The 23312-nt window shown below is 41.9% G+C and overlaps 7 protein-coding genes across 7 annotated transcripts; 3 read left to right on the top strand and 4 right to left on the bottom strand.

Moving 5' to 3' along the window:
- Positions 1 to 3290: 3290 nt before the first annotated feature.
- Positions 3291 to 4764, bottom strand: GL218_06494 (uncharacterized protein; the record flags this gene model as incomplete). The annotated part of the gene is made up of 8 exons (XM_033583207.1): positions 3291 to 3331; positions 3385 to 3648; positions 3708 to 3847; positions 3901 to 3969; positions 4025 to 4158; positions 4216 to 4312; positions 4371 to 4458; positions 4512 to 4764. The coding sequence occupies 8 exons, from the start codon at positions 4762 to 4764 to the stop codon at positions 3291 to 3293; spliced, it is 1086 nt and encodes a 361-aa protein (XP_033433602.1).
- A 3959-nt stretch (positions 4765 to 8723) lies between these two features.
- GL218_06493 (uncharacterized protein) lies at positions 8724 to 9979 on the top strand (the record flags this gene model as incomplete). Its single annotated transcript, XM_033583206.1, has 2 exons — positions 8724 to 9461; positions 9536 to 9979. 2 exons carry the CDS (start codon positions 8724 to 8726, stop codon positions 9977 to 9979), a joined length of 1182 nt encoding a protein of 393 aa, XP_033433608.1.
- Positions 9980 to 10216: 237 nt separating this feature from the next.
- GL218_06492 (2,3-dimethylmalate lyase) lies at positions 10217 to 11243 on the bottom strand (the record flags this gene model as incomplete). The annotated part of the gene is made up of 3 exons (XM_033583205.1): positions 10217 to 10842; positions 10902 to 11046; positions 11103 to 11243. 3 exons carry the CDS (start codon positions 11241 to 11243, stop codon positions 10217 to 10219), a joined length of 912 nt encoding a protein of 303 aa, XP_033433609.1.
- A 660-nt stretch (positions 11244 to 11903) lies between these two features.
- On the top strand, positions 11904 to 14913 carry GL218_06491 (putative aconitate hydratase; the record flags this gene model as incomplete). Its single annotated transcript, XM_033583204.1, has 10 exons — positions 11904 to 12009; positions 12079 to 12276; positions 12332 to 12534; positions 12594 to 12776; positions 12837 to 13196; positions 13252 to 13792; positions 13845 to 14176; positions 14256 to 14433; positions 14501 to 14833; positions 14885 to 14913. The coding sequence occupies 10 exons, from the start codon at positions 11904 to 11906 to the stop codon at positions 14911 to 14913; spliced, it is 2463 nt and encodes an 820-aa protein (XP_033433606.1).
- A 984-nt stretch (positions 14914 to 15897) lies between these two features.
- GL218_06490 (Regulatory protein LEU3) lies at positions 15898 to 17297 on the top strand (the record flags this gene model as incomplete). The annotated part of the gene is made up of 4 exons (XM_033583203.1): positions 15898 to 16172; positions 16227 to 16489; positions 16545 to 17069; positions 17131 to 17297. The coding sequence occupies 4 exons, from the start codon at positions 15898 to 15900 to the stop codon at positions 17295 to 17297; spliced, it is 1230 nt and encodes a 409-aa protein (XP_033433607.1).
- A 121-nt stretch (positions 17298 to 17418) lies between these two features.
- On the bottom strand, positions 17419 to 18900 carry GL218_06489 (Cis-aconitate decarboxylase; the record flags this gene model as incomplete). The annotated part of the gene is made up of 1 exon (XM_033583202.1): positions 17419 to 18900. The coding sequence occupies one exon, from the start codon at positions 18898 to 18900 to the stop codon at positions 17419 to 17421; it is 1482 nt and encodes a 493-aa protein (XP_033433369.1).
- A 611-nt stretch (positions 18901 to 19511) lies between these two features.
- On the bottom strand, positions 19512 to 20716 carry GL218_06488 (uncharacterized protein; the record flags this gene model as incomplete). Its single annotated transcript, XM_033583201.1, has 3 exons — positions 19512 to 19916; positions 20009 to 20230; positions 20300 to 20716. The coding sequence occupies 3 exons, from the start codon at positions 20714 to 20716 to the stop codon at positions 19512 to 19514; spliced, it is 1044 nt and encodes a 347-aa protein (XP_033433368.1).
- Positions 20717 to 23312: the final 2596 nt, after the last annotated feature.

Below are 23312 nucleotides of genomic sequence, written 5' to 3'. Positions count from 1 at the left end.
TTACAATATTATTTTTATTAAAAAAAATATATAAGCCGGTTTTAAAGTTATTAAATTAATTTTTTTAAATTTTAATTAGGTTATTTTATAATTTAATATTATTAAAATTACACGTTTTTTTATTTTAGATTTCGGGTTATTTAACTTATTTTAAATATTTAAAATATTAAAAAATATTAATAAAATTATATTATAATTTATTTTTATATATAATAAAATTTTTACCCATTAATTTAATTTATTAATTAAGATTTTAAAAACTATTAATAAATTAAATAAAATTATATATAAATTATTATATAAAATAGTTATATTAAAAAAAAAAACTTTAAATTTTCGAAAAATAAATTATATATTTTTTAAATATTAATAAATAAAAAATAAATAATTATAAAAAAAAAAATCTTTTATTTAAAAAAAAAGAGATGCGTTATTAATTTAAAAGAATAATGTTAACATTAAAGGCAATATTATAATTATTAAAAGTAATTTTATAAAAAAATAATAATAAAATTAATAACGTTATAATATTTATAATAATATAAATTACAATATGTAAATTTATTAAACTAAATTAGAAATTTTTAATTATAAGAATTAAATTAATTTTTAATTAATTTTAAACATTATTATTATATAATAAATAATTTAATTAGATAGGTGTAAAATTATGGGCCTTTAATTTGTGTGGGCCTTTGATTTGTGAATCATGTTATCTATAACGAAATAAAGCCTATCGATAACTGGGATTTTACCAACGACTGCGGGGAATTAGGGGCGTGCGGAGATACATGATCGCTACATGGAAGTGCTATGTATTAGTGGAGAGCGCTGTAGAGCTACACTAGTACCTACCTGTCTCTAAGCTTGCGATTGCCGGAATACGAGATGAAGTCCCTGGTCTCCTCGTTCCGAGGGATATATGGGTCTCGTCGTAGACGATAGGTTTTCGTTAGTGTACACACTCCCCATGATTTTTTTAATGAGGAAACAACAAGGAGAACAAGTTTATCATATCACTAGGTAGTTCTACCTCGGGCTCTTCGAAAATAGACATACCCATTGCCAAGCCACCTAGGTAGTATATATCAAGGCTGATAGTACACATGAAGTAAAACCGCTCAAAAGCTAGTTGATAAAGTACTTGGCGGCGATGTAGAATAGACCGGGTTTTTATACGGGCGCACAATGCATAGGCTTCTTAAAGGTTTAGATTTAGAGGAGAAATTGATCTAAACCATGGAGTATCTGCAAAAGCCATCATATGGATACAATAGTCAGAGAGACGCGTGCGTATCGTATAAAGCGTAGTCGCATAAGGAATTCGATATCTTGCATTTGTGCAAAGATCAGCCAAGTGCTGGGACCAAGACATGCGAATCACTCAGGTTCGCGTAGAAGTGAAGAACTTTGTTATTGATCTTCGTGAAGGGTGGTGGGGTAAAGATGTAAAGGAGAGACTTGGCCTTTTGGTCTGTAAATTATTGTACCTACAGTCTTTAGTATAGTAACAAGTGCCAGGAATAAGGGGGATTCAGCAATGCCATCCCCATGTTAAATAAGGACCATATATTGAGGCTCAAGCCCAAATCTACTCATCTTGCTATTTACGTCGCATTTAAACAGTGAATGGTAAACGCATCGTGGAAATGCTATAAAGCTATTGGCTCTTCTTGTGGTATTTAGTTCTAGTGTATTCCTTAAACCCTGTCGCAAATCTGTTTCAGTCATATTTCTCCTCGCGCCATATGGCACGATCGATTTTTGGTAGATCCACTAAACCCACACTCCTGTTGACGACAATAGATCTACACGAGGATGAAAGAAGCAATGATAAAAGTCAAATACAAGGATAATAGAATCCTACCAGGAGAAAAAGACCTACCTACCTAACCTACCTAATATGCTTGACAGGATCTTGAATGTAATAGACGAAATCTGCCATGCGTAAGCCAACGGGCTAAGCTATCACTAACTACGCCTTGTGTGTTTAGGGGTATCTTGGGTATTGTTTCGAATCCACCTGATGCTATGACCTAGAATGGGAAAGCCTCTAAAATCGACTGATTATGAGCCGAGCCGCGATGACTTCGTCGGCGCCAGGATCCAGGGGTTTCTAATCTCAGTTTTTCTGGTTACTTAAATTGACAATAACCCGGTTGTGTCGATCAGATGTACTAATTGAAAGAGTCAAGCAGCGCTTCACTTCGCATTTTCCATTCTCATACTTGTCTATAAATCTCAACCATTTGTCAACTCTAACAATTTATAATTCTTAATCAAGTTACTTTTGTCACCTTTCACCATGCCCGCTATTGACACTACACTTATTACCCGAGAGCTGCCCCAGCTCATCACCCGGGAAATGAGCAATATGAGCATCATCATGAAGAGGGAGGTTGATCATAGAGCGGTTGAAACCTTTCTCGTGGGTAAGTGTCTACTTGGTCCGTTATGCCGTATCTTAAATTAACATGTTTTAATCTAGCATTTACTTGTATTTTTGGTGTCGGTGGCTGGATCCTCTGGATGGTCAAGCAAAAGTAGTCGATAAACGAAGCAATACTTTTATACACAAATCATCTCCGATCTTGCACCAGAACTTAACCTTCCTACTTCCTCTAGCGCCGAGGAACAGTGGACGATATTTTATTGATACCCAAGGTGCAGAAGAACATCTATGCTACAGGCGAGCAGATGTACTACTATATATAAGCGTCGTTTCGACGACATTGAGATACCCAACGTCGAGAAGACAAAAGCTGTGGGCGTATCCGTATTTGTTATCATAGGCGACACGGTTACTTTATCGAAACGCAACTCTCGGCGTAACATGGCCCCGTACGTGGAAGGGCATTGCCAGCAACATAGGCGGACCTTTGAATCCAATTGAAGGAAGGGAAGCTGCACCACAGCCTATGAGTGTTTGTCTATGATATAGCTAAGAGAGAGCGAGGCTAGTAACAGAAATACAGCACGCCGAAGGTAAAATCTATAACTTCATATATAAGCCTAAAATCATAACACAATTCCCCATTATTCTAGATCAACAGGTATGAATATTCAACATGTCAAGTATCACGTATATGAATTTCACAAGCCAATTCTAGTTAGCTCAGTATACATCAGATGCTTGATTCAGGTATCATATTTAATCCAAAGAATGCGATACAATTGGTTAGACAATCTATATTATTATCGCTCTATTCTGTTCCAAGCTTCGTAGCCAATTTATCGCTCTTGACGCTTCTAACATGCCATGCTGAGTTGAGTACGGGATCGATGGCGCTTTATGCCATGGGCATGTTGATTCCGGGTAGCTCGGTGAGCCCTATTTTCTTTTTAGAGGAATGAAATATAAATATTGATGGTGCCAGAACTTACATCCGTCTTCGTCCTCAGACACGACCTTCTTCACGCTGCACTGCCTTGCCGCGTCGATGGCCTGGGTCTTGAGGGTTGCGCAGCGGGCACCCATGCAGCCAGAGGTGTCCATAGCCTTCTGGAGGGCATCGCCCTTCCATCCGAAAACATAGTCACCGTGTTGGCCGTATCCGGTGTTGTCGCCTGTGCTGAGGTAGAAAGGCTGAGATCCGTCGGTGGGCCACTCGTTCTTGTCGTTGAACTTAGTGGTGTCCCAGACAACCTCTGGTAATAAGAAAGTTACTAAAGCAGTCATAAACAAGGATAAAAGGGGTATAACTTACCGTACATGAGCTGCGGGATCCGGATAGGGTGAGTAGACGGGCAGGATCCTCCCAAGCTCAGGAAGTTGGCCGGGCCGGACGTGGGGTAGGCAACGTGGTCCTGGTGGTTAGGGCTGTCCAGATTCTTGCCATCCCAGCAACTAGGAAAACCATTAATTATTTTCCTAAATACAAGAAATGTGAAGAAACTTACGTGGGGAAAAGAATGTTGGATCGGATACCACCTGCGCACACCTTCTTGGGGAGAGCCTCGGAGTCGACACTGTAATTATGATAAGCTACAACAATTGCTAAAACCCGAAAATAGTAATACTAACTTGTCATCCATGCAGGGAGCACCAGTGTCACCTCCGTAGTTAGGGCCTGTGTAGCAACGGAAGCAGTTTTGCCTCTTTAACTTGGTGTCGGGCCTGGAGCGCGCCATAGCGTCACCGGAGAGCATACGGAAGCCCTATTGAAATAGATTAATACAATTTCTGTATGTTGCTCGTGATTAGGTGATACTAACTGGCTTGAAGGCGGTGATCTGACCGGGCTGAGCCGAGACGTAGTACACAAGAATACCACCTTGTGTCTGTGTGCTGAACTGGTCGTTGAATTGCAGACTAACGGAGCATTAGCTACTGGCAAACAAGAAATCAATGAGCTCATAGGGATACGTACGCATGGCCAAGTTGGGGGACTCGCTTGTACGTGCCATTGCGAGCCTTGAAGTAGAGGTTGGCGGTCCAGTAGTTACTGAAGTCCTCGCCTATATGAGCGTCAGTAAGTGTTGTATAGGTATATATATTTCCAGAAACTTACTGAACTGGCAGGTGGTGCAGTCAGCAGTCGCGGAGACGTCGCCAGTTGTCATCGAGGCATTGAAGCCGTTTCCTCCCACAATTTGGTGTACGTGAGAGGAAGGGATTGAACCAGGGTTGACAAGAGGGTCCAACCTGTCAATAACGACGTTCGGGCATCCGAATCGCAGCATGGTAGTGCCACCGAAACCACCGCCAAACTGGGGGGCCGCTTCGGCGAAGGCGGCGAAGCCGAGGAGAGTAGTCCAGAACATTGTGAGAGAACTTTGATACTACGGATTGTGTTGGCTGATGATCAGAGTGAGCTAGATAGTGCCCTTAGTTGGGCATGGTTGGATATATATAGATTTAGACACATGGCTGGAACTAGGTATTTGCTTATTAACTGCCGAAGCATCGATATCCTATTAATATTAACATGGGTGGCACCCAACTTATCGAGTTTCCAGAAAAGTCACGGTATGCTATTGTCCCTGTACGCTGTACGAGCTTAGAGGCTAATATTCTCGGGCTAATATACAACAAATTTCTGATAGGCCGGCACCGGGTAAAAGGACTGAGACATCTCCAGGATTTCGGGCAAAGAAAATAGTCTAGGGGCCCCTTTTTACCGGTAATAGGATTACCGATGGCTTATGTATCTCTAACCTATCACCAAAATACTTCCTATTCCAAATCAACAAGGTCGGACCAATATTGCGGGATAATAGGCAAGTAGTCTAAGCTATTGGCCGTCGTAAAAGAAGATACAAAGGCCATATCATCCTACGTCACTGTACAGCCTGGGGAAAGAGGTAAGTACCGAATAAGTCTTCACACATAATGAAGGAACATATTCGGGCCAACTATAATATAGACGCGATCTGTTATTGGCTCCTACTCTTGCCGGTATTGGTCCAAGTGAGCCTTAAATGACATGAGAGCCAATTAGATGGTTTGTATTGGCGCAAACTCTGACTGCAGCCCTTATAGTAGATGATATAGGTAATTTTTCTCAAACAAATGCAGAATGGAAGATAGGAAGCCAGGCGTTGTGTGGAAGACGTAAATTGCTTCGGCGGCTCCGCGAAAAAGGACGTGGCGTGCAAGGTTCTCTGCTCATCGAAGAATCTTCCACAGATCTCCTAAATGATGAGCATCGTATTTCGGATATTCACGGCGTAATTTGATATGGAGCTATGCAAGACCGTTAGGCACTTAACAATAACATAGGGCACGAAAGAAATTGATGTAAGGCCTTTCCTACTAGGGCCTCGCCATTACATGTATGGTTAAATGTACACATGGGCGAGTTTTTCATCACGTTGCAGTCTAGTCGAAGATTCCTGAAAAGTGCCTCTTAGTGTGTGAAAAGGGGCAAGGCAATCTTCAAACTAGAAGGACAAAATACAGTAGACTAACGTCCAGGCCCTATACTTGAATGTATACTATATGCCTTGATACACAATGCCAAACGTAAGATGTCGTTAGGCAACTCTCAAAGGTTTGCCAAAGAACTGGCCAGTAGGGCCTAGAACGCTCTAAGAGCCAAAGTTTAGAAATTTTGGTAAGATTAACTTCGGAGCTGAATCTAGGGTTAATCCATATACGGAACCAGCAAACAATCAAGAATCTAAGTCACGATCTATTTCCTAAAGACGGAAGACTATAAGAACAAACCCAAGAAGAAAACTGAGAAATCTAGCGTACATTGAGAGTATATTTAGTAGATTAGGTAGTCTTAATTCATATATAGATGCTAGGTAAATAAACTAACCATCGAGGGACTTTGTATAGGATGTGATAAATGCTGAATGGCGAAAGAGTATGAAGTTTATCAATGTCATGAAAATTCTTCCATCCTCAGGAAGTAGGATCCTCTGTTGACAGGGATAAGAACGCCAGAATTATTTAGAAGATCGCTTACATAGAAAATAAGCAAACTCATTTTTCTACTTTTACTCCTGATTCTCGAAAACTAAAGCCAATAATATCCCTTGATCTGGATCTCTTGATACATAATATATAGGCTACGTAGAGCTTTGTCAAGTCACTGCTAAGAAAATCTTCTATTCTATGAATGGTGGCCTTATGCACCGCCACAATAAGTCATTCTATAGATTGAATGATGCATTTTCATTGGATAAAACAGCGAAAACTGTACTACAGTTATACCACATTGGGCTCAGCCACCTTGTGAAGTGCCCCGCAATGGGATCCCTTTGATGAGCGTATCTACTCTAGGTAAAGTAGATAATAATATCTCTCCTAGTACAACTATCTGTTGTGCTTAAGTCTAGTTCATATATCATTTCACTTTCAATCCATTATATCATCGCTAAATGAAACGCCTCATCCGGAGATTTACACATCCGCACGGGGAAAAGGCCTTAAGAAAAGGGATTCCGAATGATGAGGCTTCACGCGAACAAAACCATATGTCCAAGTCAGCATCACAAGAAAAAAATAGTATGGGTAGCTCAATAATCGGTAGAACTTATAAGTTCTCGTTTGTCCCCGACTTCTTCGAGGATTACGCTAAGATTGCAAACACATTACCCGATGGCAAAATCTCAACCCAACCTGCTCTGGGAATATTATCACGAGATTATGATGGTTTGGGTACTGACTTGCATTTCGATAAAGGGGCTCCTCAGTGGGCTCGGTTTGAAAAGTATATCCAACGTCTTAACCAGCAGCATATAGATGACGGTATATCGTACAAACTGATGTATGTAATAAGACATGGGCGAGGAATTCACAATGTGAAAATGGATGAACTCAAGATATCTGAAGAGATTGGGCAGATCGAACTAGTAGATGGAATCCCATTAAACTGGAAAGTAAGGCAATATATCTCTTATTATCACCTATATTCTCTATTCACTTATGAAAATGGGCTAATTATATTAGAATCATTGGTCTCACAAGGATGGGGACGACAAGGTAACATGGGCTGATGCCCAACTTGTGGATGAAGGAATCGCAGAAGCAAAGAATCTTTCCAAGTTGTGGTTAGACGAAGCTCGAAAAGATGCTCTGCCTTTACCTGGAACTGTTTATACTAGCCCCCTTGCGCGATGTCTTGACACAACGAAGCTTGTCTATGCACCCGTCATGGACATTTATGGGAAGCCTTTTAAACCTGTGATAAAGGAAAATCTCAGAGAGCGTATCACAGACCATACATGCGACAGACGGAGTTCACGATCGTGGATAAAGCAAAATTACCCCAATTACATCATTGAAGAAGGCTTTTCAGAGTTAGACACAAGTTGGAAAGCTGATGCATCGGAGTCGCTCGAGCAGCATGTAAAAAGGATACAGCAACTCCTCGACGACATTTTCGCACATGATACTTCTCCTATAATCTCGCTAACAACTCATTCCTATACCATTACAGCGCTTCTGGCGGTTATCGGGTATCCTAAATTCATGGTAAATGAGGGGACAATTGTGGCGTTGTTCGTCAAGGCAGAAAAGGCTGCAGCAGAAAGTTCAGCTTCTTGATCATCCGGCATGAATATTCAGCTACAGGCGACCCATAAGAAATATTGGTCATATATCACATTACACCAAGGCAAAAGCAATAAAGTCGGCAGTATGCACTGCCCCATTTCTTTGCACGAATCGTCAGGGATTATTTCTACGCCCCTCAATTTGATTGGACTATACCCTCTATCTTACCGAGGCGGTATCTGTAGTGTGCCCTGTACTGCCCTTCGAAATGGCCCCCAGCTGCAGGATGGGTTTCAATGCGGCATCGATGCGCTGTATCAATAGAATTCTTTCAATTTTTTCTATGAGGCTCTGCACGAATTGTTCCTTAAGTTACCTTTCTACAGTTTATTTCTCTTGGGAATTTCATCATAAGTGTTTTAGTATAGATTAAGGTAGCTAGAATTACTTGACATTTCCCCATTATTTTGTCGGGGGGCATCTAGGTATCCAAAGAGTTACCAGTGATATAAATATTATATTTAGAACAATGGAAATTCTACGAGAGATTTCACGCATATCTATAGACAGCAGTATAAAGGACATCTCGCCGTCTTGTATCAGCGTCTTACGAGCCCATTCACCATCCCAAGCGGAGCCTGATGCAAATCTAGAGTTCGACCCCCTGGAGAGGATTAATGAAGCGACTCTATTCGATAAAATTCATAATGATCAGTTGTTCCCCCAACCGGGCCCATCAAGCCCTAGCCTCAATATAATATTCTTCCCTGAGGCGATGTGGAGAGCGATCGCCCGTGATGAAGTCCGGCGTGTTGAAGTCTTTGACTATCTACGACTAGATAGTGCATTATTAGCCTACCTGATTTCTTCGAGGTCCGGCTGGTACTGCGTGGCTAGCGACGGACGATACAACTTCATGATCAAGGACTACCTATACATGCTTGCGTGGACCTTCGATCCTACCACGCTGGAAACGCGTGCTATGCTCGCCGCGCGGAGTGATTATAAGAAGCGGTCTAGTCTGAAAAATAAAGATGGGGATTTCCACTTGCCAGGGCTTCGGGCCGCGCATTTATACCATCCCCTCTCTCTTGCCTGTCTATGCCTCACGGATTTCGTATTCTATTTCGACAAGCTTATTGTTGATGAGGGGTATACGATCGGTTACATCGAGGAGGACACAGGACATGGATTATGGGTGAAGGAGAATACACAGACGCAAGACTTCAACTTGGAAAAGCTTATGGCTGCCTCGAGGAATATTGCAAAGATAATTGGCTTATTTGCTAATCTTTTTAAGAGCGTGGAAGTCACGCACACCCTCATAGAGTCTCTACAAGACGAGAAAACATGGAAAGAATGGTATGGTAGAGATGATGAAGAGTCGTTGAAGAACTTTGAGTATTGCGTAACATCTTTCAACTCGGCTGTTGGGTTGCTGAAGTTACGTATAAAAACTATCAAACAATCTGGTCGTGTCTTCGATGAGAGAGCCAAGGCGCAGTCTAACGTGGTATGAGATATCTAATTCCCCGGCGCGTTTGTTTTATATTACTCATTTGGTCGTCGTACTCATCGTTTTCTTAGATAGCTACCCTCATCCGTCGACAAGATGCTATAACAAGCCACCAACTAGGAGAAGCCAGTAAGAAGCTCGCGGAGGCTACTAAGAAGGATAGCTCTGACATGAAAGTGATCGCCATCATGACTATGGCATTTCTTCCTGCAACATTCTTTGCTGCACTCTTCGATCTCCCCACGCTTGCCTGGGACCAACCTCAAGTAATTACGAACAACTTCTGGGTCTATTGGGCCTTCACGTTACCCACAACGCTACTTATCTTCGCCCTGTGGTATGTGCTAAATGAACGAAAATTCTTCGTGTGGTCGAAGAGTAGGGACAAGGATACTGATGTAGAGATGGAACCATACAGCAATCTGCCTAAGGGCTTCTTCGAAAGCCCTGCTCCACAGATCGATCGTAGTAGGCGTGGTTTATCTGGGTCACAACACATCTTTTCAGGCTTTTAAACGGTGATGGGCTTAGACTGTTTGAGGATTGAGTTAAAAGGTAGTTGTATCTACCAGGTGCTTGGGATGCTCATGTAATTCGAACGGTTTTAATTTATAATAACCATATTGTAGACATAAATGCAGAGAATTAAGAATTAATATCCTTATTTTGTTAAATGTTGTTATTCTTAATTTGAACGATATCTTGAATGACAGCTGAAACTAGCTGCATTATGCCCTATTCTAAAGATACTCTCAAACCCCCTTTGAGAACGACTTACCACCCGCCGCAGCATCAAACGCGATACAATCTTTCAACCCACACGCGATAAAGACATCTCTGGGACTGGTTTTTGCCTTTGATTCGACGGAGATACCAGTATTCTTCAATACTTTAGCTGCTTCCATTACCGCCTCGTAGACAGGTCCCAAGGCAAAGGCGGGAAGTATTATCATTCGATAACCTAAATATTTTGCTTCTTGCACGGACAAGACGGGCGAAACACCGCCCGGGACGCAGTTGAAGAGACACGGCGTAGGGGCCATGTCCTCGCAGATTTGTCTGCCTTGGTCTTTCGTCTTGATGCCCTCAAGGAAAACTAAATCTGCCCCCGCTTCGACGGCCTTTCTTAGCCGGTCTCTGGCAGCGTCATACCCTAACGAGTCTAATGCATCCGTTCTAGCGATGATGATAATGTCCCCCTTCTCCTGCTCACGTGCTAGGACCGCCGCTCGAATCCGAGAGATGAACTCGGTTTCCGAGACAAGTTCCTTGTTCATCAGATGACCACATCGCTTCGACTGCACTTGATCCTCAATATGGAGGGCGGCTACCCCGGCTCTCATGTACTGCGAAACTGTTCTTCCGACCATTAGGGGACCTATGTATCTAGTATGTTAGTTTTATTGGCAGTTCGTAGAAGTTCAAGGCTAATATTACCCCCAAAACCTGTGTCGGCATCCGCTACTAGCGGAACGGATGGATCTAATGAAGCTATCATGGCTGCATTATCCCTCATATCGTTCAAAGTAGCTATTCCCAAATCTGGCATTCCAAGCCGAGACATTGTCGTCCCCGCTCCTGTCTATTCACGTTATTAGTGTCGTGAAAACTCATCTCAAATGCTTTGACTAGTCTTACCATATACAGGCAGTCAAAACCAGCCCCTAAGGCTATTCTTGCGGTAAGGCCATCATATACCCCCGGACTGACGACAATATTCCCAGGTGTTGAAAGAGCAGCACGTAGCCTTGATACGGGAGTTTGTGAGGTATTGGCCATTATGATCGTAGCTTATGTTAGCATATTTTACGTTTTACTCCTGTGGAAACCTCCGGCCCCTTTATCATCTAAGCCCAAGCCGCTCTGGCTCCGGTCTGAACAAAAGCCAAGAGTAAGTTAGCTGATGTTGCCCCTAAGATGTGCGGATCTACGTGGCCTATATCCATTTACGATACGCATGGATGGACGTTTACGCAGTTCGCCGAGTTGGCCGACGTCTTGCCGACTTTTACCGAGATGGGTTCGGTGATATCGCCGCCTACTTACATGATGCCCGAACGTCATGACCAAGCACACTAAGCGGCCATATTAAATGTAAAGCCGATCTTAGATGTTGTTTGGTTAACCCGCTTAACTATGAATACTCTGATAGGATTATCCAGTATTCTATGGCATAGATCATACCGACTCGCTTATATTCGCAACCAATCGGCCAGTAAGCCCATCTTCGTGGGTTGGACTATTAGTTCAAACCTGACCAGCTCGTAGCCGAAACGGCTTCCTATTTATGGAGATAATGTTAGCATGATCTGGCGTGGTAGACAGGTGGCGCTGTGCTCCTACTATCTTGAACATCCTATATCTAGCAGACCCGAAGTTTACATCGAGGAAGACAATTACATTTAACTTCTGGTCTTACCGACTATACGTGACAGATTAATGCCTATCCTAGATCAAATGCTCTTTAGCATGGCAGTTTCTAGCCAGATTAGCGACTTGCTCCGCACGTCACGAAATGTCCACGTAAGAGACGATGGGTCTCGAGGTACGTCCCATCAGGGCTATGCATTCATTTCCTCGGACGGAATATCAGCTACTAAGACATATCGTGTAGCTTCAATAGAGTTCATACGAGACTTGGAGACTTTGGCACTTAAAGTGCGGAGTGCTGGATACCAGCGAGAAGGCGAAATCTTACAGCACGTAGCAAGCATTTGTCTGACGTCGCCGAACTATGGCGGTTTAGGTCTTACTCCTAGCACGCCAATAGCTGGAGATGTAGCGTCTGAAGTGTTGCTATTGATCACAGCTTGTAAGTGAAATATAATCTCAAGCACTTTGCTTATAATTGGGCTGAATGATAGTAGGGCTTGAGGCACTAAACTCTGCCGATCGAGAGAAAGGAGTCGGTAGCAGAGTTATGAGTTTCAGACCGGCTGATCGACCGCCGATGAACCTAACCGAAAAGATCTTTACTATGCACGACGTGGACTCGAAGGGGTATGTAAGGGTAGGAGATACTATCCGTGTTGCAGTTGATTGGATCATGGCATCGGAAGCATCATGGGGCGTAAGTTGACTCAAGCGAGATTCCTCTTTAGATCATAGAACCTAATGACAAGGTACTAGAGTATGGAAGCGACTTACAATCAGTTGGGATCTCCGGGTATATTCCGGAATGATCGGTTTTGGCTTGCCGGTGACCACGTCGTTGACCCTAGGGTCAATGCTCACCCCAGAATTAAGCCCCTCATTGAAGCATCTGAAAGGGCCAGGAGGGTCTTCAAGATGACAGACTACCAAGGAATGAATGTAGGCACTCGATTCAAGGTAGGATAGGTCCTACGATGAACTCTGCTAACATGTTACTAGTATACAATCATGCACACGGAATTTTTTAGGGAGCGTGCACAGCCTGGAATGCTCGTCGTAGGGTCCGACTCCCACACTTGCTCTGCCGGTGCAGTAGGGAGCCTAGCCGTCGGGCTGGGTGCTGCAGATGTAACAATGGCTCTTGTTACCGGTGAAATTTGGTTTAAAGTACCAGAAGTTTTTCAAATCCGGTTTGTAGGACAACCGCCAAGGGGTATCAGTGGAAAGGACGTGATACTCTATGTTTTGCAGCAGCTTAAGAGGAACACCGTGGCTGCTGACAGAGTAGTAGAGTACACTGGACCAGGCCTAAGCCACTTATCACCAGATGCTCGATTTGCTATTGCGAACATGACCACCGTAAGGAGAAAGACCTAATTCAGCTTCACCTTACGTATTCGCTAACCATATGTAGGAGTTTGGGGGTATCAGCGGCATCTTCGTACCCGATGATGTAACCAAGTTGTTTATTGAGTCGAGGAAGATCACGCGACACAGAAATTCATCCCACTTCATGCGACCCGATAATGGTGCTAGCTATGCCGAGACAGCTACTATTGACTTGTCGAAAGTGCAATCTTTCGTCGCGAAGTATCCCCGTCCCGATGATGTTGTCCCCGTGTCGGAAGTGCAAGGCCAGAAGCTTGATGGCTGCTTTATTGGAGCGTGCACGACGGCCGAGGAAGATATCATCATGGGAGCATTAATCTTGGAACAGGGTCTGAAGGCAGGTAAAGTACCTGTACCAAATGGCAAGAGAAAGGTTGTTCCAGGTTCGAGGCCGATTATAGACAGACTTGAAAAGAGTGGCCTGGCGGATATTTACAGAAAGGCGGGCTTCGAAATGGGTGTTCCCGGATGTAGTTATTGCGTCGGTATGTCTGCAGATCAAGCAGGTCCTGGGGAAGTATGGCTATCCTCTCAAAATCGCAATTTCGAAAATAGGATGGGTAAAGGTGAGTATTTACTCTCGTCCTATTATTGTGAACGTTTTAATAACGAAGATAGATTCCATCGGAAACCTGGCATCTGCTGCGACAGTAGCCGCATCATCATTCGAAATGGCCATCACGAACCCTCAGGCTCTATTAGATGCTATAGACCCAGCAAGATTCGATGCGCTTAAAGGACGAGGTTCATTACAGACAATATCAATGACGCCGCCGGCTTATGTTGAGCCAGCTTCTATCGATCGTTCGGGTAGTTTGCAACCAAACGGCATAGTCTTTAACGATGACGTCCAAATGAGCAACAATATGATAGAGACCGCGGGAGAATTGCAAGGAAATAAAATAAAGGGCAAAATTCAGAAACTGGGCGACTTTATCGATACAGATGCTGTGCGTATATATATCTTTTCTAATGTGTCCTTGATTCTCAGTGCTCGAACGCGTTGTATCTTACTGACGCGAATTATAGCTGGCTCCGGCGCAGTTCTTGGTGGAATCTAAAACCGATGAAGCGCTTGGCGCGCATTGTCTTGAGTTTACTCATCCAGATTTCCGTCAAAGGGTCAAAGAGGGTTACGATATCGTAGTCGCTGGTAAGGCATTCGGCTGTGGCTCGTCGCGTCAGCAAGCAGTCTCGGCATTGCTAGGTATCTAGAACCCTATCCTTTCGCACCCTTTAAGAATGAGTTTGGACTTTGCTAAGTAAAATTCTAGGATGTGGGGTGAAATGTGTGATAGCACGGTCCTTCGCGTTTATCTATAGCCGTAACCAACCCAGTCTGGGCCTTCTCGGTATCACCATCAGCGACGATAACTTCTACAGTCTTGCGCAAGACGGTGTCGAGCTAGGTGTCGACCTAGACACCAATACGCTCTATGTTGACGGGAGAGAATTCCCATTTCAGCTGAGCCCCATGGAGAAACAGCTCATGAATTTGGGCGGGATTACGCCAGCTTTCCAGAAGTTTGGTAAGCAACTATTCGAAGCACTATGCTCAGGTGTTACTGGTACCGTGAGATCTAGTCAAAGGCACGAGGATATAAGCGGTGGGTTACAATGGTAGATCTATGTTCTGATGAACTTGGCTACAAAATCAGTCGGAGCCGAGACGGGAAACCCGAAATAAGACCCCTGAATTTAGAGTGTGGGGTAACTCGATTACTGTCGTCCAGTGCTGCTACGCGTATTGTATTTCTGTTAGGATAACCACGAGAAATACTTGAGATGTATAAAATAAAACACATCACCATATATCGTATACCAGCTTCTCTATAACTGGTATATTTAGCACTCGTTTACTGAACACCAAACCTGAAAACTCCCTATCCCCTTGCTAATTTAGGAAGCTCGGGCCATGAGTAATATGCATCAATAAATCACCAGAACATGAGATTTAGGGAGTCCAAGTTGGCGTAAGATAGATGGCATCATGCAGTCTCAACGTCGAAAGAAAGCATGCAAAGAATGCCGAACCCATAAGGTCGTGCTCGATCCAACCGCTTAGGACTTAAGTAGCCAACGTTAACTTTGACAACCAGATAAAATGCTCCGCAGAGCCACCTGAAATATGTTCCAGGTGTCGACGCCTGGGACTTCCCTGTGTTCTCACTTCGGATGCACGTTTCCGGCGGACCAAGGCGCAATTGCAACATGAGCTAGAAGCACTGAAAGGTCTTGTTAACCAGCCTACCTCTCAATCAGTGGAGGATTGTAACTCGACAGCCGCGCATATACCAAGTCAGGATCAGGCAAACGGCGAGGCGCCAGTCTTTACAGGATACTCGCCAGGTTTATTTAATCAGCCATCAACCATATGTTTACCACGAATCCTAGACCGATGGGAATTGGGTAACGATGAGATTAGCGATTGCTTCAAGCTGTATGGAAATTGACGACTACCATTAATCCTTCTTGCTGTAGTTCTAATCATGCGGGTAGATTTTTCCAAAACTATAACCCTATCCTACCATTGTTAGATCCGCAAGGTAGCCACCCGGATAGTTGTTACAGCAAATCTGAGTTCCTATTCTGGACCGTCGTTTTCATTGGCAGCAGACGATATACTAATGACCCAGCTATCATGGATTTTCTAGCACCACGCATAAACAAAATGGCCCTTCTCGCGTTGCAGGAAAGCGATAGCCCCATAGAGACTCTCCAAGGCATCATTCTCTTATGCCACTGGCCCGTGCCGACAACTTCGATGTACAAAGACATGACCCAATTGCTAAGCGGCGCTGCCCTACATCTCGCTATGCAGATTGGTCTTCACATTGTAGGTACTGGTCAAGACTTTGCTCGTACCGTCTTACCTTCGAATGCCGACCATTCTTCCAGAGTTTTTAGAGCCCAGCTGTGGATCCAATGTCTCATCACATATCATAGGTGAGGAAAACACACAACACTCATTAAAGGGGTTAATATACTTATATATGATAGCACGAGCTTGCGTCAGGGAATCTTACCGTTGATTCCTTTAGACTCTCCCCAAATGAGGCTCTCAAATGCAGATCTCCCTGCGCAGTTTCTAGATGATCTCAGGATTCACCAAAAGATGCACAACATCTTGATGGCGGCGACCAGCTCTTTAGTGAGGCTAATCCCTCCAGTTGGATCTAACTCCCAGTCCAAACTGAACCCCTTTATTAGCCTTTATGACGCACAATTTCAACAAATAGCAGCGGATATCAGGTCTAACATATGTAGGTATAAATCAAATTAATTCACCTCGTTACTAACCCACACTAATATCACTAGATACGATATACCTTTACTGCTATCGCATTCATCTCCTATCATATCACTTCCTAGATTGCCCTAGTCCAAATCATGATGGTTTAATTAATCTTTATATTATATCCTGCAAACTATTCGAGTCTTTGACTTCTCAGGATGAGTCCACTGAGTTTTCCAGGGCGTGTCCAGAGTTTATCTACAAGACGACACTCCTCGCTGCCATATCTATTCTTAAAATCCAGAAGAGCGAACTGGTGTGTCACGTTAACTCTGCATCGGGCGAAAAAGCTTACTTTTCGGCCATCTATCTTTGCCAGAGAGCATCCTTTCAAAGCGATGATCTCGGTGCACGAGGCGTCACTATCCTCGGACAGATGTGGACGAGCAAGAACATGTACCGCCGACCAGATGGACGCATCGATAGCCTAAGTACTCGTATACGGAGTAGGCTATCCATGAGCATTGTCTTTGATAGTTTCTGGTGGTGGCGGGTTGAGTTTAATGGGCAGACAAGCCCTTATCCGGAACAGAACCAAATTTCGTCTGGTACGTATTGAGTTATAGTAATACGGGCACGTATGGATCATTTCATACTGACTGATAGTAGTGCAATTAGATACCGCAGCGCATTCGAATGCGACCCAACCCGAAGCGTCCATGACAACACAAGCTATAGACTTTCCTATCCCCGGTAACATAGACATCATGCCATTGGATGAGCCCTTCCCCGACTTTGACTGGGCTGTCAATTTCGAGTTTTTAGAACCAAACTAGAATAACGAGAGCGGTGCCAATAAAGATGAATCTATAATTCCTTATTCATATTACTACGGATAAGCTGAATTGTAAAAATTATGGCCCTGTATAGTTATCGTCAGCATTATGTATACAGCCCCTACGCTAGAGGGTTAGCTGTAAGGCCTATCATGAGCCGACTAATGGCGGCGATATCATCACATTCATCCAGCGCGAGTACAACCTGTTCAATTCTAGATCTTCTTTCCTCGTCAATGATATCTTTAGTCACGGTACGCCATTTATCTAGCACCTCCTCATTGCTTAGTGGCGGCTGGACACCTCGCGGGGCACCTTGTTCATAACTTAATGGTGCCGATCCGTCCCTGAATGTGATGGTGACCTTCGTCTTGGCTTTTTCCTGTGAGGACTTAGAGTATTCAGGGTTATGCTCGCAGGTAGTGATATTGACTAGCCTCCAGACTTCGTCTCGGTCTAGCTTATCATTCCGGAATTGTGCGGGTGTAACTTGCTCGTCTACCAAGTATACAGCGCCGATATACGCATTGCTCATCTGTGCGCCCGTCGAGGTTAGCGGTCGCACAGCCTTCCAGCCGCCGTGGTGGTATGCGGGTTCGCTCATCTCAATAAGAATACCCTCGAAGTTAGAGAAATCTCGTGTCTGTGCAGGATACAATCTGCGTAGCGCGGCCATACAGTCGACCGTGCAATGCGTCCCAGCCATCGATGCATACGGTTTCACCATGATTCCTTCGATCTCCCACTTCACCCCTAAATCCTTCGCCACCTCATCAGGCTTAAACTGCGGTTCCATTCCATTGCCGGAGCTGAACATAGCTAAGAAGCCACCGTATTCTCGCTCATAAACCTTCTTAATCCCGACATATCCACCCTTGGCAAGCACTGCCGCCAGAAGACCATTCCTTGAGGCAAAGGCATGCTGCATTCGCTTAACCTCGCTTTCAAATTGGGCAGACATCAAACCACCAGCCTGTGTGCATGCTATCCCCAAGGCGTCTTCTATAGCAGCTGCCGAAAGACCGAAAAGCTTTGCTACTGCAGCGGCGGCCGCTGATGGCCCAAAGATAGCGCCTGAATGCCAGCCTTTGGAGAGAACGTGCGTCCCCCAGAGCCCTAATCCGACGCGGGGGCCTATCTCACAGCCTATAATATAAGCAAGCAGTAGATCTTTGCCAGAGTAACGTAATTCCGAGCTATCTCCCGCACTAGGGCCGTAGTGTTCAGTCGCCGCTAGTAAGGCAGGCAGCAATACTGAGTTAGAATGGATAGGGGCATCGCGGTGCCAGTCGTCTAATTCGAAGCCTTGTATAAAGGTGCCGTTAAGTAGGACAGCAGATAGCGGGCCGATCTTACGCTCCCAGCCAAAAACACTTGCGCTACCACTTGTTGTTTCTAAATCCAGGATTGCGGCAGCGGCTTTCTCGGATGATGGCAAGTGAGCGCCAATAAGGCCGCACGCTAGACCATCCAAAATGAGATATTTTGCTCTTGTTTGAATATCTGTTGGGATATCCTCATACTTGAGGCTTTCCACCCAAGTGCATAATCTTCCTGTTGGTCCTTCTGGATCCATTGGAAGTTGACTGGGCAAGGAAGTCATGTTGGTTGTCGATAGTATTGGGACTTGATCAAAGAGGTGATATTGACAGACTAGACTGTTCGCCAAAACATGATTTTCGGCACCTACTCGTGTATGCAGTATCGGTCTATATTACTTGATATCTCTCGGAGCCGGAGCGGAACACGACTCGTGGCTCACACCGATAGCACTTGGTAGATCAACCGAAGAACGAAGAGTCGGCCAGCCAAGTTAAATTGTATATTTCTACTGTAGGACGCTCACAAATTATACGCCCATCATGCAATTTCTAAGCCAATCACCCAGTAGGCTTCCAGTGTCTGAAGCATCTAGTATCGCCCCCGGCGCAGCCGGTCGGCATACTCGGCGAAACAAGGCTCCATGCCGGGCAACATCGGCAAGGCACAACACACAATCACGTTGAGCTTACAATTGTATGGATATTGAAAAGCGGTATGATAGTCTGTCGATATGCCTTAAAATAAGCTAAATTCATAATGAATAATTATCCAAATACCCTAGTCGCTTAAAGCACAGCCACCCCATTAGGGGGTAAGCAATTATTCAAGGTTTGCATTCATAGTCATACCTATAGATATCCATTATATCAGTTCATATGGAGCTTCTCCTAATCATGCTGTGAACTTCATCGGCATTTTCTGCCCCGGAAGCTCAGAAAGCCAGCCCTCAGTATCTTCCGTAACTGTGTTCTGAACCGCACACTTGTTCATCTCCTCAACAGTCTGTGTCTTCAGTATTCCCTGCATTCCGGGGCTACCACATGCATGGAACATACAGGAATCATTCATAGCACGTTGCAAGGAGTCCCCTTTCCATCCAAACACGTAGTCGGCATGCGTTCCATATCCCAGGCTGTCTGAATACGACCAGACAAAAGGCTGCGATCCGTCTTTAGGCCACATACCATCAAACTGAGTTGTATTCCACATTGTCTCGTAAGCAACCTGAGGCATACGCACGGGGTGCGAAGCCGGGCATGGGCCCGCTTCTAGGAAAGCTCCCGGGTTGGTGTTGTACTACGAAAGGTCAGCAACTTTATCGAAAGGACCCCGGGGACACTCCTAGATGAGAAAATTCGCATATGAGAACAAATGGGCCCTATACATACCATGTGGGACTGGTGGTCGGGACTGTCAAGGTTCTTCCCGTCCCAACAACTCGGGAAATGGTGAATTGCCATTATGCCAGCAGGGCATGGCTGCTTTGGGAAGTCTGGAGTCTCGCTGCCTCGGGTCAGGATTGTCTGCAGGCAAGTATATCGGAGGCCTTTGTTGGCCTTTGCAGCATCGAGGGTATTCGTGGTGGGACTGCCAACTGTCATACGGAAACCCTAAGAGCACATTAGTTTAAGCAGTCCTTTGAATAACTATCCTTACGGAATCGGTAGTGTGCAACGTACGGGCTGGAATGCGGTAATATACTGGTCTCCATTTCCATTGAAGTCCTTTTGAGTATAGTAGATCGTCATGCCTCCCTTAATATCAGGAGCATCACGACCTTCGGTACCTAATTGAGCGTTTGGGTATTGTGGCACGCGCTTGTAGGAGCCATTCTCGTGCTTAAAATATAGCACCGCTGTCCAGTAGTTGGAGAAATCCTCAGTGTATGCGCATGTCGTACAACTACCTTGCTCGCCAATATCCCCTGTCATAGTCGCATTGAAGGCATTTCCGCCGACAATCTGATGTACGTGAGCTGATGGAATAGCGCCAGGTTCAACAAGCGGATCTAAACGTTGGATAGATACGGTTGAACATCCGAATCGAAGAGCAGCCTGGGAAAGCCCGGCCTGTAGCAGGAGTGAAAGCCACTTCATCTTGCTTTAGAGTCGACTAACCACTGCACACGAATAATTCAGTACTCAGCTCGGACGATCTCAAAATAACAGACAAGCGTTGAAGTAAGTGATTCCGTGCTCGATCGACTTATTTCAAATCCGACCCAATATCTATTGTATAAGATCTCACCGACACCCATTCGGCCAAGATACGGCGCTAGGATAATTAGCCTTATATGTTCAGGTAATGATGTGAGTCTTATCTCCCATATACGGTATGTTGGTAAATTGCAATAATATTAATCAGCCTATCGTGTTCAGTGATGTCCATAGCTTAGGGAACCGGGTAATATATGTAAAAGCAAATACAACTGCCGAAATCCAATGGCTCCGTATATTTCATTCTAGATTCATTGAATGCGGTATAAATATAGATGATGTATGCTTCCTAAGCATTACTATGCCTTTTCATATAGGAGGTCTCATACCAATACTATCAATTCCCAACTTCTACATTTAACTGGTAAGCTAATCTTATCATGAATGGAGATCGGAAAATGGACGATGCAGGACTGGAAATATATTCATCATTGTAAGTATCTACCACTCCGTAGGATATTTAATATAGCTAGAGAGTCAGGAATACCATTCTATGTTTCTTAAACTTACAGCATAAGGTCTCAAGAAGCAACTCATTGTCACAGACTCTCAGTAAGTTAAGAATAACTTATGAGGGAGTACAACCCCCAAACTTCGGGATGATTTCCATTTTGACTGGGTGTTTTGCCATTGTAGAACGTCTATAAAGTTATTATATTAAAACGCAATACTAACAGCACTGATTCTAACAACTTAAGTATAAAATCAATGATATGGCTTCTCGTACTATCCTTCAATTCGACGGGTTGATGTGCAAAGTGGACTAGTGTTACTGCGTAATTACGGCAATGGCTAATGAACGGAACGGCGTCGGTATAGACATTATCTTAATTATAAAAGCTAAACTCCTGTGATACAATACTTATTGAATTGTGTAATTAATTAACTAAAAAATGTTTCGTAAATAGTGGCCTTTTATACCATAAGTCTCTAGGCCGTATCCAATACTATCAATATAAGATGGAAGCATCAAATGAAGAACTGCACCAGAGCGCCATCCAATCACACAAGCCGAGGCGTCACAGCTCATAGCTACGGAAACGGACATTACCGGCCTCGGGCCAATTAAGGGGGGCTACGGTGGACTATTAGTCCAACTATGCCAAAATCAAGAAAATGGGTGGGAGCTATCTAAAAAGGGTAATTTAATAAGCAACACTAGGTGCATAGTATCCTAAAATACTTAAAATATAAAACTTTTTATATTATTTATTATTATTTTTATTATATATATACATAATATAATATATTTAAATAATTTTATAAATATAACGTTTTAAATATTATAATTAATATTATTTTATAATTTTAATTAATGTAAAAATAATAATTTAAATTATATATTTATAAAATATATATTAAATAATTGGTTTATTAAAATATTTGCAACTTTTTTAAAATATTAATTTTAAAAAACATTACGTATTATTTTTTCGATATAACACTTAATTATTTAATATTAATATTAATATAATATGTTAGTTTAAAAATATATAAAAATGTAATTTAAATTATTATTTTTACATTAATTAAAACTATAAAATAATACCAATTATAATTTTTAAAATAAAATATTTATAAAGTTATTATAATGTAATTATAAATTATATTTTATATATTTACATATTTATATATTAAATATTTAAAATTAAAATAAAAGTTAAATTTTATTAATTATTATTTTTAGTTTATAAAAAAAGAAAAAATAATTTATAATATATTAAATAATGTTTATATTTTTTAATATTTTTATAAATTTAAGGTTAAATTATATAAAATTTAAGTTAAAATTTTTGTTTTTTTTTAATAAAAATATTAATATTAATTTTAAATAATTTAAACGTATATTAATAAAGTTATTTTTATATAAAAAGTATGTATTATTTTATAAATTGTATATATAATAGAAATAACCAAACTTATACTATAATTTTAATATTACTATTACTTTATTTAATATTGGAGGCCACCTCGAAAAGCGACATAATCCTTAAGTTTACTAATTAAAAAAAAATTTTTAATATTATAAAAATTAAAAAAAAAAATTAAAAAAATAAATCAAATAAATAATAAAATTATAAATTAATAAATTATTATTTTATTATCTATTATATTTAATTATATATCTTTATTTAAAATTTTAATATATTTTTTATAATATTAATAAATTTATAAATATTAATTTTAATATTATAAAATTTAATATTTAAAAATTTTTTATAATATTTATTATTATTATTTTAATTCTTTAATAATTATATTATTATATATATTTAAAAAAATAAAATAAATTATATAAATAATTAATAAACATTTTAAAAAAATATATAAATAAATAAATTTTAAAATATTATATAAATAATAATAAAAATATTAAATAAATATTATATTAAATTTTTAAATATTATTAAATATTTATTTTATTATATAAAATTATTATTATATATTTAAATTATTTATTTAATAATATATTTTG

Source organism: Daldinia childiae (genome assembly GCF_008694065.1).
Source record: "Daldinia childiae strain JS-1345 chromosome Unknown Scaffold7, whole genome shotgun sequence".
In the NCBI taxonomy this organism is placed as follows: domain Eukaryota; kingdom Fungi; phylum Ascomycota; class Sordariomycetes; order Xylariales; family Hypoxylaceae; genus Daldinia; species Daldinia childiae.
Note: the sequence above shows the minus strand (reverse complement) of the source record. Positions and strands in the feature narration are given on the sequence as shown.